The sequence below is a fragment of the Bombina bombina genome, chromosome 4, assembly GCF_027579735.1.
Source record: "Bombina bombina isolate aBomBom1 chromosome 4, aBomBom1.pri, whole genome shotgun sequence".
Classification (NCBI taxonomy): Eukaryota; Metazoa; Chordata; class Amphibia; order Anura; family Bombinatoridae; genus Bombina; species Bombina bombina.
The window spans coordinates 412,055,586-412,070,993 of record NC_069502.1 but is presented as its reverse complement, the minus strand read 5'-3'; the positions used below and the strand labels follow the sequence as shown (position 1 = coordinate 412,070,993).

At 38.5% G+C, this 15,408-nt stretch overlaps 1 protein-coding gene across 1 annotated transcript; it reads right to left on the bottom strand.

The window, feature by feature from the left end:
* Positions 1-13,887: 13,887 nt before the first annotated feature.
* LOC128655409 (vesicle-associated membrane protein-associated protein A-like) lies at positions 13,888-15,194 on the bottom strand. Its single transcript, XM_053709043.1, is given in 2 exon segments — positions 13,888-15,052; positions 15,055-15,194. Coding segments are annotated over 2 exon segments (696 nt in total). The 5' UTR covers positions 15,164-15,194; the 3' UTR covers positions 13,888-14,465.
* Between the last annotated feature and the right edge of the window lie 214 nt (positions 15,195-15,408).

The window sequence follows — 15,408 nt, the reverse complement described above, 5'->3', positions numbered from 1 at the left end:
CCCTTTTAAGAGCTATTTGTAATTTAGTGTAGGGTAGGGCTTTTTTATTTTGAGGGGCTTTTTTATTTTGTTAGGGGGATTAGAGTAGGTGTAATTAGTTTAAAAATCTTGTAATTATTTTATTATTTTCTGTAATTTAGTGTTTGTTTTTTTCGTACTTTAGATAATTTTATTTAATTGTAATTAATTGTATTTAATTTAGGTAATTTAATTATAGTGTAGTGTTAGGTGTAATTGTAACTTAGGTTAGGTTTTAATTTACAGGTAAATTTGTATTTATTTTAACTAGGTAGTTATTAAATAGTTAATAACTATTTAATAACTATTGTACCTAGTTAAAATAAATACAAAGTTGCCTGTAAAATAAAAATAAACCCTAAGCTAGCTACAATGTAACTATTAGTTATATTGTAGCTAGCTTATGGTTTATTTTATAGGTAAGTATTTAGTTTTGAATAGGAATAATTTAAGTAATTGTAGTAATTTTATTTAGATTTATTGTAATTATATTTGTTAGGGGGGTTAGGGTTAGGATTAGACTTAGGTTTAGGGGTTAATACATTTTATATAGTGGCAGCGACGTTGTGGGCGGCAGATTAGGGGTTAATAAATGTAGGTAGGTGGCGGCGATGTTAGGGACGGCAGATTAGGGGTTAATAATATTTAACTAGTGTTTGCGATGCAGGAGTGCGGTGGTTTAGGGGTTAATATATTTATTATAGTATATATAGGCAGCAGTTTAATGCCTGTGAATTCAGTAGCCTGTACTTTTAATTCTCAGAAATAGAAAACCCAACATTTTGAAATCACATGAAAAGGGGGTAAATAAGCAATAAACAGTACATTACAAAGTTATTTTACTTTGCAGAATTAAGCATTTTTTATTACAGCAGGGTATTTTATGTCCCCTAAAACCACACTAAAGTGTCTATCTTTCCAGTTCACAGTAGCCACGTCTCATCTATATAACATCAAAATATACATTGCAATCAAACACTTAACAAACAGCCACAGCTCATCTGTATAAAATCACCATCCCACAATGCAACTGAAATAGAAATCTACAAGGTTTAGCAAGTAACTACTTTCTTACCAGCAACACATCCCACCAGCCTCACTCTAATATTTACTTTATACTTATAATTTCATCAAGCTGCAGTTGTCATAGTATGTCAGTCTGCCACAAAATGAATGCTCCTACTGCTACTAACACTCCCTTAAAGGGACAGTCTTGTACACCGTAGTCATCTTAAAGTATTACTTTAGATTAACCTGCAAATATCCCTCTGCACCCTTTCTATATCATGCAGCAGTAACAGTATAAAAGGTATTTTAAAATTAATATTCTTTCTGGTCACTTTGAAATGGCTGCCAAGCTCCGCCCACTGATGATATCATGATCTGGGCTGCATTAAAGGCTCCACTAGTTACAAAAAACTCACCAGTTGGATTCAACAGACTATCAATGCTATTCATCAGAGTGCAAAAATGCAGCCCAGATTGTGATGTCATCAGAAGGCAGAGCTTAACAGCCATTTCAAAGTGACCAGAAACACTATTCATTTTAAACTAACTTTTATACTGCTACTGTTGCATGATATAGAAAGGGGTTAAGGAGGATATTTGCAACTTAAACTAAAGTAAGACTTTAAGATGATTAGGTGTAGACTGTCCCTTTAATGGGGCATTGTATTCCCCTTCAATGTGTTTGCAATGGTCGACTTTACCTGCTTGAGCGTATTTAATTACTTGCAAATGTTTCCTTTACCTTTATTTTATTATTTTAATAAACCACCACCTACATTGAAAATATTAATAACAAACATACGGCTAGATTTAGAGTTTTGTCGGTAAAGACCCGTGGTGCTGATGACTAGAGGCTTTTTTTTCCAGCGCACCCTTAAGACAACGTTGGTATTTAGAGTTGTCTGAATGGCTGCGTTAGCCTTAGAAAAGGGAGCGTTGAGCAACATTTAGCTCCACTTCAACCCTCAATACCAGCGTTGCCTACGGTAGCAGTAAGCTGGAAAAATGTGCTTATGCATTATTTCCCCATAGGAAACAATGGGGCTGAGCTGGCTTAAAAAAAAAACCTAACAAAAAGAGAGTATCTTATCTGCGGCCAGGAAACAAGCCCCCATTACATTTGAGGGCCATGCCCTCCAATTTTTCGCAGACCTCAGCCAAATGACATTAACCAAAAGAAGAGAAATTAGGCCACTCACAACGCATCTGAGGGAATTGAAGATCCCCTATCGTTGGGGTTTCCCCTTTTGTTTAAAAGTAATAAAGGACAATGCTACAATAATCTACAGATCCCAGGAAGATCTGGACACCTTCTGCACCCAGCTGGGAATCAAACCTCCAGAGCTACCAACAATTAGAGATTCTAGCCACGAACCACTGGAACAGAGACCCCAACGTCATGAATGGAGCAGAGTTTCTCGCTATAAAAGAAATAAAACAGCACACAAAAACTCGTCCCCTGAACAGGACAGAGACACTTGATTTTGTAACCTAACCCATTTTATTTGCAAAAATCAGTAGCCCCTGCCCCCCCCTGGCACTCTCCCTGCTACCATAGCCCATGGAACCTCCCTGGTGCTACACTCCTTTAGCCCTCCATGAACATTGTAACACCCCATGTTCTATCTGAATTGGGACAATAATTAACTATAAGCTTCTACCCAGTTGTCCCTCCTACTGTGAACCGAGGTTTAGAGTACTTTCTGATCATCGTCAAGATGGTCCACGTTGCATGCAGCCAAAAATGTTTTAAAACCTTTGGTTCATAGATGAGTAGTATGTTAGATATGTATGTCTAATTAAAACTTTTCCTGTTTGAATACATATCAGTTAACCGACCTGCTACCAAGAGCTGTAGCAATCACTTTTTTCCTCCTTTTTTCCTAGGAGAAACTTATGAGTATCGTTCTCTTTAAATTGTTTTTTCTTTTATGTTTTATCCTGTTTATTGTTGTATCATTTACATGTGTTTCTCTTCATTCCAGAATGGTCATTGTTTTATATTTCTCTCTACCCTTCCCCTTCCCAACCCTACATTCCTTGTGGTCAGCCCGGGTTCTTAGTGGTATTGAGGACTCCGCAAGTCAGGTAAGCCATAATTCCTATTTGCTGTTAACAAACACTACTGCAACACATAACTCTTCCCTTCAGACTTACTACAATGCTTTAACCACACATATTATCCTATGGCAACCCGTTCGTTAACTATAATCACACAGAATACTAAGGGGCTGAACTCCCCGACCAAACGATCTGTCGCACTAGCATGGTTTAAACAGTCAAAGGCAGATATTGTTTTTGTGCAGGAGACCCACTTCCCCAAAGACTCACCTCCTACGCTTGCCAGCAAGGACTACCCAACGGGTTTCTTTGCCCATAACATAAGAAAAGTGGGGGGAGTGGGGATTCTGATCAGCAGACATGTCCCTTTCCAACTAACCAAAGTTGAGGTAGATCCAGGAGGTAGATGGATTATAGTTGCAGGACTCTTCCACAACAGACCACTCACGTTAGCTAATATTTACGCTCCCAACACCAAGCACACCAAATTCTTTAAGACCTTAAAGCGACATCTCCTCCTTAACCAGACTGGACCGTTGATTTTGGCAGGGGACTGTAACATAGCACTGGATCCTACATTGGACTGCTCCTCAGGCCGAAGCAGCGTTTCCCCCAAGACCCTATTAGACACAACATCCCTAATTCATCAGCTAGCATTGATTGATGCATGGCGAATGAGGCATCCATCTCAGCGCTCCTTTACCTTTTACTCCAATCCCCATAGAAATCACTCCCGAATTGACTATATCTTTACAGACCAACTTCTTTATGACTCAGTCATGGAGGTTGACATTATCCCAACAACTTGGTCTGACCACGCCATGGTCTCCTTAAGCTTAAAATGGTTAAATGCCCCGTTATCCCCATATGTGTGGAGATTAGATGAGTCATTACTTAAAGACAATGCCTTGACTAAGAGGTTGGCGGAGACTATTGCAGAGTACTTTAGGCTTAACAATGTAGATAATATCTCCCCCCACACTCTTTGGGAAGCTCATAAGTCGGTGCTGAGAGGCGAGTTTATTAAATATAAAGCGGGGAAAAAGAAGCAGTATAGGGCCCGACATAATAGTATCCTTAGGTCCATTTACACTCTAGAGAGGCGCCACCAGGAGGCCCCCCGAGATGCAGCACTATCTAGCCAGCTTCGACACCGCAGAAATGAACTCAACCAATTGCTATATGCAGAAGCACAAACCAGAGCCCTATACCTTAGGAAATTACACTTAGCTAGATCTAATAAGATAGGCCCGTCGCTGGCTAGAACCCTTAAAGAGCGTAAACTCCACTCTTACATCCATAAAATACTAGATGAATCTGGGAGCTCTGTAGTGGGTAGCCTCTCAATAGCTGACGAATTTAAAAAATATTATAGTAAACTGTATAACTTACCTACCCCACGCGCAGCAAGCACCCCACTCGCAACAGAAAAATACATTGCGGAGGCCTCACTCCCTACCATACCTAAAGAAACCTCCGAAGCCCTAGACAGCCCTATCTCACCTCAAGAAGTGGCAGACGCCATTAAATCTCTTCCCTCCCACAAAAGCCCTGGCCCTGATGGCTTCAGCAACATGTATTATAAGCAGTTTAAGAATTTGTTAACCCCCTATTCTCACGTCCCTATTTCATTCTATAGACAATGGTGTGAATTGGTCTAGGGGCTCCCTTGAGGCACATATTTCTGTCATAGCTAAACCAGACAAAGACCCCACATTAGTGGGCAACTACAGACCAATCTCCCTATTAAATTCTGACTTAAAAATTTATGCTAAGATCCTGGCTGCCCGAGTCAACAGAATACTCCCTCAAATCATACATGTCGATCAATCGGGCTTCATACCAAAGAGAGAGGCCCGAGATAACACCATTAGGGTTTTGCACTTGACCGAACAGTCCAGCCGGTCGAACATACCATCTATCCTTATCTCTACAGATGCTGAAAAAGCGTTTGACCGGCTGGACTGGAACTTCCTGAGACAGTGTCTTGGGGCCTTTGGTTTTGGCTCTGTCATGATTCAAAGGATATTTAGCTTATATTCTTGCCCCACAGCTAGGGTTCGCACAAACGGGACTATGTCTGATAGTTTTAATATACAAAACGGCAGGAATAACCCAGACATAACCGGAGTAGAATTAGGCCCAAACACATATAAACTCACCCTTTATGCAGATGATGTCCTAACCCTGCTAACCCACCCACACAGATCTCTGCCACACCTGTTGGAGGAGTTTGATAGGTTTGGTGACCACTCAAACTTCTTGATCAACTCACAAAAGTCGGAAATTCTTAACCTCAATATGAGAAGGGGTGACTTTGATGCCCTAAAGACACACTGCCAGTACAGACTTCTACATGATAAAATTAAATACTTAGGAATACACATTGCCCCATCCATCAATAAAATATTTAAATACAATTACCTACCTACCCTACATAAGATTAGGAAAGACTTTGACTCCTGGCAAGCTCGCCACATCTCCTGGTGGGGCAGGATCCAGTCGGTTAAGATGACTACCCTCCCTCAGATCCTATATATCCTACAAGCTGCCACAGTTCACTTGCCGGTTACATACTTGAATCAACTCCAGGCTTTGATAAACTCCTTCATATGGGGGAATGTTAAACCCTGGATAAGCAAAAGAGTTTTAGTAAAACCACTGGGAGAGGGAGGATTGGGAGTTCCTTTGATCTCTCAATATTATAGCGCAGTTACACTACAGAGAGTGTGGGAGTGGCATGACCGTTCCTCCACTAAGGCATGGGCTACCATAGACTCCTTTCTCTTGGAAACACCTACCATAGGCCCACTTTGTTGGATCTCACACAAATGCAGACCCGTACACGCCAGGACTTCACTGTTATACTCCCACATCTTCCGTACATGGGACTTAGTTAGAACCAAGGTTAAGGGGATATCGTCGTTTACCTCTCCTATGTCCCCAATACCGATAAATGCAGAATTCAGTGGCGGGATAGTCCCACAGATACCAGGCCATATAGGCACAACCCTAACAATCCCTTTCGCGTGCCTGACTAACAGAGGGGCCCTGAAACCAAGAACACAACTATCAGACACTGTCGGAGGGGCCTTTTCTCATTGGCTTAAATACGCACAACTGACCCACTTACTGAGAACCTCACCCCACAAACAAGACCTCCTGAGAGAAATGACACGTTTTGAACGTTTCTGCCTTGAAGGAGAGGTCCCTAAGGGGTCCCTATCGATGGTTAAAAAACTGATGGACATGTCCCTTACGCTACCACCCTCGTCATACGACTCACATTGGCAGACTGAATTAGACCTTCCTATTTCCAAAGAGCAGTGAGAAAATATTTTTTACCACTCCTCCAAGTCCTCATCATCTCCCAGGATACTGGAGATGAACCACAAAATTCTGTACCGATGGTACCTTACCCCAGTTAGGCTTAAGCAAATTTATTCTAGCTCCAACGCGACTTGCTGGAGGGGATGTGGGTCTCCTGGCACGATGGCCCATATTTGGTGGCAGTGTCCGAAGCTGCTTCCCTTCTGGGAGGGCATCATTAGTCATATGAGAATAGTCTTTGGGGATCAATTTAACTTATCACCTCTCACAGCTCTTTTTAGCTACAACCCGGGCAAAATGTGTAAAATTAGATGGAAACTTCTACAAACCTGCCTTAATAGTGCCAGACTACTCATCGCCCGAAAGTGGAAGTCCACAGGTGTGTCCACTGTTCAGGAGTGGCTACTTAACACGTCTGAAATTCTCTCGGTGGAAGAATACTCTTATTTTAAGAGTGGTTGTCTGCCCCTATATCATAACATCCAGTTCTACTGGCAAACATTACTACATGCTCCCATAAGGCCACCTTAGATGGCAAAACAACATGAACATTAACTAACCTATTTCACACACCCGGGCTGGCCCTTTCCCCCCCCCCCTCCCTTCACTCCCCCCCCTCCCCCCTCCCCCCCCTCCTCCCTTATAATATTTGGAATGATGGTTCAACAGTTTTTGAGTTTGAGTTTTGCAAAACTTGTGATGATTTCTCATAAAAGTACAGTATGATTACCCACCTGCTCAGTAAACATATATTGAACACAAATGGACATTTAAGTGAACAGCCTAAGTTTTGGGCAACAGACCTGACCACTCCTCCCACTCTCTGGCAGAAGAAATCTCTGTGTTTGCCCCTTATCCCCCCCTTCCCCCCTGAACTTACTTGTCACATTTGTCTATATGTGGTATGATTTTCTGTACTATGTTTATTATTACTCAATAAAACTTTATTAAACACAAAAAAAAAAAAAAAAAAAAAAACCTAACACCTGCAAAAAAGCAGCGTTCAGCTCCTAACGCAGCCCCATGGTTTCCTATGGGGAAACACTTTCTAAGTCTACACCTAACACCCTAACATGAACCCCGAGACTAAACACCCCTAACCTTACACTTATTAACCCCTAATCTGCCGCCCCCGCTATCACTGACACCTGCATTATGTTATTAACCCCTAATCTGCCGACCGGACCTCGCCGCCACTATAATAAATGTATTAACCCCTAAACCGCAGCACTCCCGCCTCGCAAACACTATAATAAATTTTATTAACCCCTAATCTGCCCTCCCTAACATCGCCGCCACCTACCTACTATTATTAACCCCTAATCTGCCGCCCCCAACGTCATCGCTACTATAATAAAGTTATTAACCCCTAAACCTAAGTCTAACCCTAACCCTAACACCCCCCTAACTTAAATATAATTTAAATTAATCTAAATAAATTTACTATAATTAAATAAATTATTTCTATTTAAAACTAAATACTTACCTATAAAGTAAACCCTAATATAGCTACAATATAACTAATAGTTACATTGTAGCTATTTTAGGATTTATATTTATTTTACAGGCAACTTTGTATTTATTTTAACTAGGTACAATAGCTATTAAATAGTTAATAACTATTTAATAGCTACCTAGTTAAAATAATTACAAAATTACCTGTAAAATAAATCCTAACCTAAGATACAATTACACCTAACACTACACTATCAATAAATTAATTAAATAAATTACCTACAATTAGCTAAACTAAAATACAATTAAATAAACTAATCTATAATACAAAAACAAACAAACACTAAATTACAGAAAATAAAAAAATTACAAGAAGTTTAAACTAATTACACCTAATCTAAGCCCCCTAATAAAATAAAAAAGCCCCCCAAAATAATAAAGTGCCCTACCCTATCTCTTTTACCAGCCCTTAAAATGGCTTTTTGCGGGGCATTGCCCCAAAGTAATCAGCTCTTTTACCTGTAAATAAAAAAATACAACCCCCCCAACATTAAAACCCACCACCACATACCCCTACTCTAACCCACCCAAACCCCCCTTAAATAAACCTAACACTAACCCCCTGAAGATCTCCCTACCTTGGATCGTCTTCACCTAGCCGAGACGAATTCTTCATCCAAGTGGAGCAACAAGAGGTCCTCCATCCGGTAGAAGTCTTCATCCAAGCGGGGCAAGAAGATGTCCTCCATCCGTTAGAAGTCTTTATCCAAGCAGGGTCTTCTATCTTCATCCATCCGGAGCGGAGCCATCTTCCATACAGCCGATGCGGAGCCATCCTCTTCAACCGACGGACTAACGACGAATGACGGTTCCTTTAAGGGACGTCATCCAAGATGGTGTCCTTCGAATTCCGATTGGCTGATAGGATTCTATCAGCCAATTGGAATTAAAGTAAGAAAAATCTGATTGGCTGATTAAATCAGCCAATCAGATTGAAGTTCAATCCGATTGGCTGATCCAATCAGCCAATCGGATTGATCTCGCATTCTATTGGCTGTTCCGATCAGCCAATAGAATGTGAAGTCAATCCGATTGGCTGATTGGATCAGCCAATCGGATTGAACTTCAATCTGATTGGCTGATTCAATCAGCCAATCAGATTTTGAAAAAAGATTACGAGCTGAAACGCGTAGATGACCTAACCTGTGTGAGCTGGCCAGCTCCCATTACTATACTGGACTTAGTTATTATATACCATTTCGAATGGTTAAATTGTCACTGGAGTGACTAAAGGATCAAGGAGTACTATTGAGTACAATAAGGCCCTGTTGAATCGGGTTTATTAATTATAAGAAGACCCGTTTTTTTAATCTACCACCGGTAACCTGACCAGGCTATTGGCGGATCGTAGTGAACACGTGGGAGACACACGTCACGGCCAGAGCTAACGGCCGACTTGGAGACGCCAACAACTCTGTAAAGAGGTGGATGCATGGTCGGGGAAAGGTATCAAAAACCTTTCGGATTCTGGTGAGTCACACATTGTTTTTGGGGCTATATGAAAGTTGAATTAACAATATCCGCAACAATAACAACTAAAAACAAAGAAGTGGATTACTATATCGACACTTATATACGAGTATAAGCGCAATTGTTTCAGCCTGAAAATGGATGCCTAAGGCTTTGATGAACATTGTTGCAATATCTGGAGACAGTTTTTAACTAATTGGGAATTTTGAGCATTCATCCTAATATTTGGGAATACACGGACATTTGTTGTACTATAACACTACAGGAGTACAGCTGTAAATTGTCATTTATAAAGTGCTGGTTTTATTATTGTTCCTAAGGTGCACCTTAAAAAAATCTTTTATATGTGTTTGTATGAATTATATTGATTTAAAAAAATAAACCACTAGTATTATAAATATATGTATATACATCTACTAATATTTACTCATTTTTTATTACAATTGATTTATTTGTAGTTATTAACATAAGGTAGGGCTATTTTAGCGCACTCTGTTCTTTGGTATATATATTTTATTATTGGTGTGAGTATTGGGAAAATCACACTTTTAGAGTTGCTTGTACTACCTTTTGGGGTATCCCTTTGTTACTGAATTTTTTTATTTTTTATTATAGGGTTTGCGATGTGGGGGGGTTTCGGTTTAGGGGTTCATAGGTAGTTTATGGGTGTATGGCCCATAAAGCTCTTAACTACTGACTTTTTTTTGTGGTTGGAGTCTTGGCAGTAGAGGCTCTATCGCTCACTTCTTCCAAGACTCGAAATACCAGCGTTAGGCAAATCCCATTGAAAAGATAGGATACGCAATTGACGTAAGGGGATCTGCGGTTGCCTCGAGTCGCGGAAAGAAAGTGAGCGGTAGACCCTTTCCTGCCTGACTCTAAATACCAGCGTTAGATACAAAGCAGCGTTAGGACCCCTTAACACTGCTTTTGACGGCTAACGCCAAACTCTAAATCTAGCTGATAGTTTCTATAAACAGGAGACACTAACACTATTTAATCTCCAAGTGGGGAGTCTGAGAAGAATTTTTGTATCTGAAATAGCTGGTTGTGCCCTGGCATAATTAACATTTCAGTAATAACTATGGGGTCAATTACAATCCTATAGGAAAATGTATCTAATTATTTTATACAGAATAACACAATTAAAGCCGATAGGGGATTATTGTAAATAAATAATTTGATATGTTTTTCTAAAGAATAGTGATGGAACCCTATGTTTAGGCATGGATAACATTAGCAGGTCTGCTTTAAATGCAGGTTTAACCCATTCTTATGGACATATCCTTGAGAACAACAAGTGGTGGTTTTAATTAGCAAAACCAGTTATTTCAAATACAAAAATGGTCATGAAGGTACACATTTACATACTTTTAATACTCTGCTGTAGGTATAACAAGTGTCACTTTAAGGAGATATTAGATATTGCAAGATTTTTTCCCCATAGCAGCTCTGTTGCCTAGGATCAAGGCCATATTGCAAAAATTGTGCAACTGAGCAGTAACTTTTGAGATACTTACTTTAACCAATAATCCATAAAAATAAAGAAACCCTTAAGTTGATGTCTACTGAACATTGCATTATATTTAGATCTTAAATGAAGCCTCTAAATAGTTGGCACTTAAATGTATTCCAGTACTTCATAGAAGATGTGCAGAATGGGGTCTTTCAAATTTAACGTAATTAGGATGATGGAAAAAGCGCTAGAAATGCTATCCTGCTGCCTCAGTAAAACTCAAAATGGCATTAAAAGAAAGAAAAAAGAGGAGCGCTAATTGCACGGCTATGATTTAATCTAAATAACCAAAACATATAAAAATTACATAAAATGGCTAAGAATGTGATGCATGTAATAACAATATAAAATACAAATAAAAATACAATTTAAATTGGGACGTCTCCCTTAAACATTAATGAGGTAGGATATTATCCAAAATCTAAAGTGAAGGCCCAGGTAAATACAATCTCCATACACAATATATTGTATATATATATATATATATATATATATATATATATGCGACATATAATCTCAAATATTCATATTAGGCCAAACAACCACCAAAATGAAGGAAGTGAGCGCTATATAACGCAAAAAAGGCAAAGTCACAAAATCCACAATCAGGACCGCCAAAGGTTCAGTAACTGTGAATCCAGAAAAGCCCAATATTGGCAAAGTACCTGTTACTCTTAGATAGACTTAGTAGGAGTGCTTGTACTGCAGGTCGTTTGTTTTCTCCAGTTCCTCTCTGCGGCTCCGTCCGCGTCCAAGCGGACATCCTGTAACGACTCTTGCAGCTTGGGTATCACGTGATTCCAATGGCGCCACATATGATGATTAACCCGGTTTTCAATCTAGTTCATGAAGTGACTGTAACGCTACAGTTTAAAGGACCAGTCAACACATTAGGTTTGCATAATCAACAAATGCAAGATAACAAGACAATGCAATAGCACTTAGTCTGAACTTCAAATGAGTAGTAGATTTTTTAATAGCAAATTTCAAAGTTATGTATATTTCCACTCCCCTTGTGCCAAGTGATAGCAATCAGCAATCACAAATGCATATACGTATAGTCTGACTTCTTGCACATGCTCAGTAGGATCTGGTGACTCAAAAATTGTAAATATAAAAGACTGTGCACATTTTTTTTAATGGAAGTAAATTGGAAAGTTGTTTAAAATTACATGCTGTATCTGAATCATGAAAGTTTAATTTAACCTGAGTGTCCCTTTAAGTAAGAGATCAGTCTCTGTATGCAAAGTGTGGATTGTCTTTGTCTTGTTCACCTCTTAGATTTAGGCAAATAGTTTCCTCAATCAGGAACAGAGCTGTTTCTTTAGGGTGCAGACCTGGAATGTCTGTTGGCAAAGATGTTGTGACAGGAGGACTCCTAGTCACAAAATGATGTGTCTACGCATTTCACCCTGAACTGGGCTTTATCAAGACTTATATTCCTTCATTTGTAAGAGTCTCTTTTAAATAGGCTTCCCTAAATACTGATTGGTGGTTGTTAATTGGCATTAAAGGTGGAATCTAAATGTTTCTTTTTCATTAATAAAGGTGGTATTATATAGTAGCCCATATATGCAACTTTATATTTAAACATACAATATATCTTTATATCATAATAAAAATATGATAGTAATAATAATAATATGATATGATTGCATAACATACATTACAAAGTGGCAAGTTTAAGAATATTTGGTTACATAATAAAAGAGATACACCATAATCCATATTTCTGGCATTATTTTGAAACATTTAACCCTTTAAGGACACAGCTTTCAGTTTGCTCAATTGTTTTATGACGGAAAAATTCCGTCACATGTCCTTAAGAGGTTAATATAACAATGTTTCATAATGAACACTTTTTAGTATTGTGACACAAATCGCTGTGCTAAGTATTCACTTGTCATAATGTACTTTGGGTTGATCATGAACTTTGAGATAATATAACATAATATCTTAAGGATTATACAATTGGTACAGGTATATATAATGATAGTGGTTTGAGCATATAAACTATAGTGGTTAATTTTGAACAAAACTATAGCTAAATCCTTATTATACAATATATACTGATGTATATATAAATAGAGAGATTATAAACGGTTGATAGTTAATTACTCCACGTTCCTATTCCTATGTGGCCCATATTTTATCTAAAGAAATGGTGTAATATCTAATTCTGAGTTTAATCCTGAGGGATAAAAGAGTATCCATTTGGTATATAGGTTCTGCTTCCATTTTCAGTAGGCACGGTTTTGATACGTATATATTGTCCTTTTGGTATGTTGTCTTTCCAGCGTGTCAAATGGCAGCTTTTGTAATGTATGAAGTTGTTTGCGTCTATTTCCTTGAAATGGGTAGAGGTGACTAGAAATAGACATTATCGATGAACAATTAGTCACCTCTACCCATTTCCAGGAAATAGACGCAAACAACTTCATACATTACAAAAGCTGCCATTTGACACTCTGGAGTACCAAATGGATACTCTTTTATCCATCAGGATTAAACTCAGAATTAGATATTACACCATTTCTTAAAGATAAAATATGGGCCAATAGGAATGTGGTGTAATTAACTATCAACCGTTTATAATCTCTCTATTTATATATACATCAGTATATATTGTATAATAAGGATTTAGCTATAGTTTTGTTCAAAATGAACCACTATAGTTTATATGCTCCAACCACTATCATTATATATACCTGTACCAATTGTATAATCCTTAAGATATTATGTTATATTATCTCAAAGTTCATGATCAACCCAAAGTACATTATGACAAGTGAATATCTGTGTCACAATACTAAAAAGTGTTCATTATGAAACATTGTTATATTAAATGTTTCCAAATAATGCCAGAAATATGGATTAGGGTGTATCTCTTTTATTATGTAACCAAATATTCTTAAACTTGCCACTTTGTAATGTATGTTATGAAATCGTATCATATTGGTTTTTTTTTTTGGTTTTTTTTATAATTTTACTGGTTTTATTTTCTTTAATGTTCAACATAACTGGACATAATTTGGAACAAGAATTTAACAAAAATAAAAAAAATCTCATACGAAGAATTTGAAACTGCCAGTAGATTGATCATAAAATGAACAGATAGAAGAGATCATTCCAAGATACTGGTCATGTACCTGAAAGATAAGAAATCTCAAGAAATTGCAAAATATAATAGCAACAGAAACAATTAAAAAAGGATTAAAATAACATTTACAAGACTTAACATATTTAAATTCTTATTAAAACCACAGAAATAAAGAATTCTTCAATGACTATTTCCCCCCATAAAGTACTGAATGTGCAACGGACACACCTGCTGTTGATGCATTAATATACAATTTAGTCCCATAGCCAAACAGTTTTTTGTTTTTGTTTCTTTTTTACTTTGTTTTTCTAACTGTGAGTGTTAAAGGCAGAGCCCTACATTGATGCTGTACACAAAATGGTCATTTTGGACCACTGCTACCAATGATATGGTAGATAAACAACTTTTTCTGAACAGGAAAAACGTGACAGCACTGCATGCTTTAATTTAGATGATTTTCCCTAAAAAGAATCCTATGAAAATTGCTGCAATGACAAAAAAAAGCGATGGGATTGGGTTGCCTTGATATTGAACCATTGCTTTGGCGGATTTATCTGTTGCTTGCCTCCTCAATCTTAAGCTTTCACCTTTAAGGTGCTGATTTTCATCTGACAGTTTGATCATTTCAGTCTGAAGCCTCTTACACTCCTCCATTAACTTCCTTGTCTCTGTTTCATCCATGGAAGAACTGCCACCCATTTTGTGTCCAGTTCCAGGCAAAGTTTAAAAAAGCTTGGTTGCTTCATGTGCCGGTTTCTCGTGTTCATGTGGCATGTCAAACACACATCTCAACTTTGAGTCCATAAGGTCATCAGGTTTTGCCTCTTTCCACACAAGTTCTATGTCAGATATATTTGGTGGAGCAAATACCGTCTGCACCATAAACTTGTGTTTACTCTTTTCATTCGGGTCATAGTCAAATGGCTGCAACATTACTGAGACTGTGACCGTGGATCCAGGTTCAATGATGCCACTGTTTGGTCTTACACAATAACGTTGAGGAGCTGTAGTTTTCACCTTGAAGCATACTTTTTGTCAGATGGATTCCGCAGTTTGAGATTTGTAGTGACAACATCTGTAAATGGACCTCTGAATTTGAGCTCGATGGGCGGGTCGAGAATGAGAATTTGCTCGTGTTTTGACATGATGGCTCCACCGGCTGCTGCTGCCACATGCACCTAGCAGAGGGCACACTAGTGGACAGGCCTTGAAAAGACAGAACAGTCGATATGCAGGTTAACAAGACGGAGAGGTGACGACAGACTCAGGTGTCTGTACGACTCTTTCCTCCTCCCCCTCCGTAGCCGTGTCACCGCTGACTCGACACAGCACTATTGCAGCAACCGAGCACGTCAGCGGCAGGAGTTACAGTAATAGTCATCATATTGTT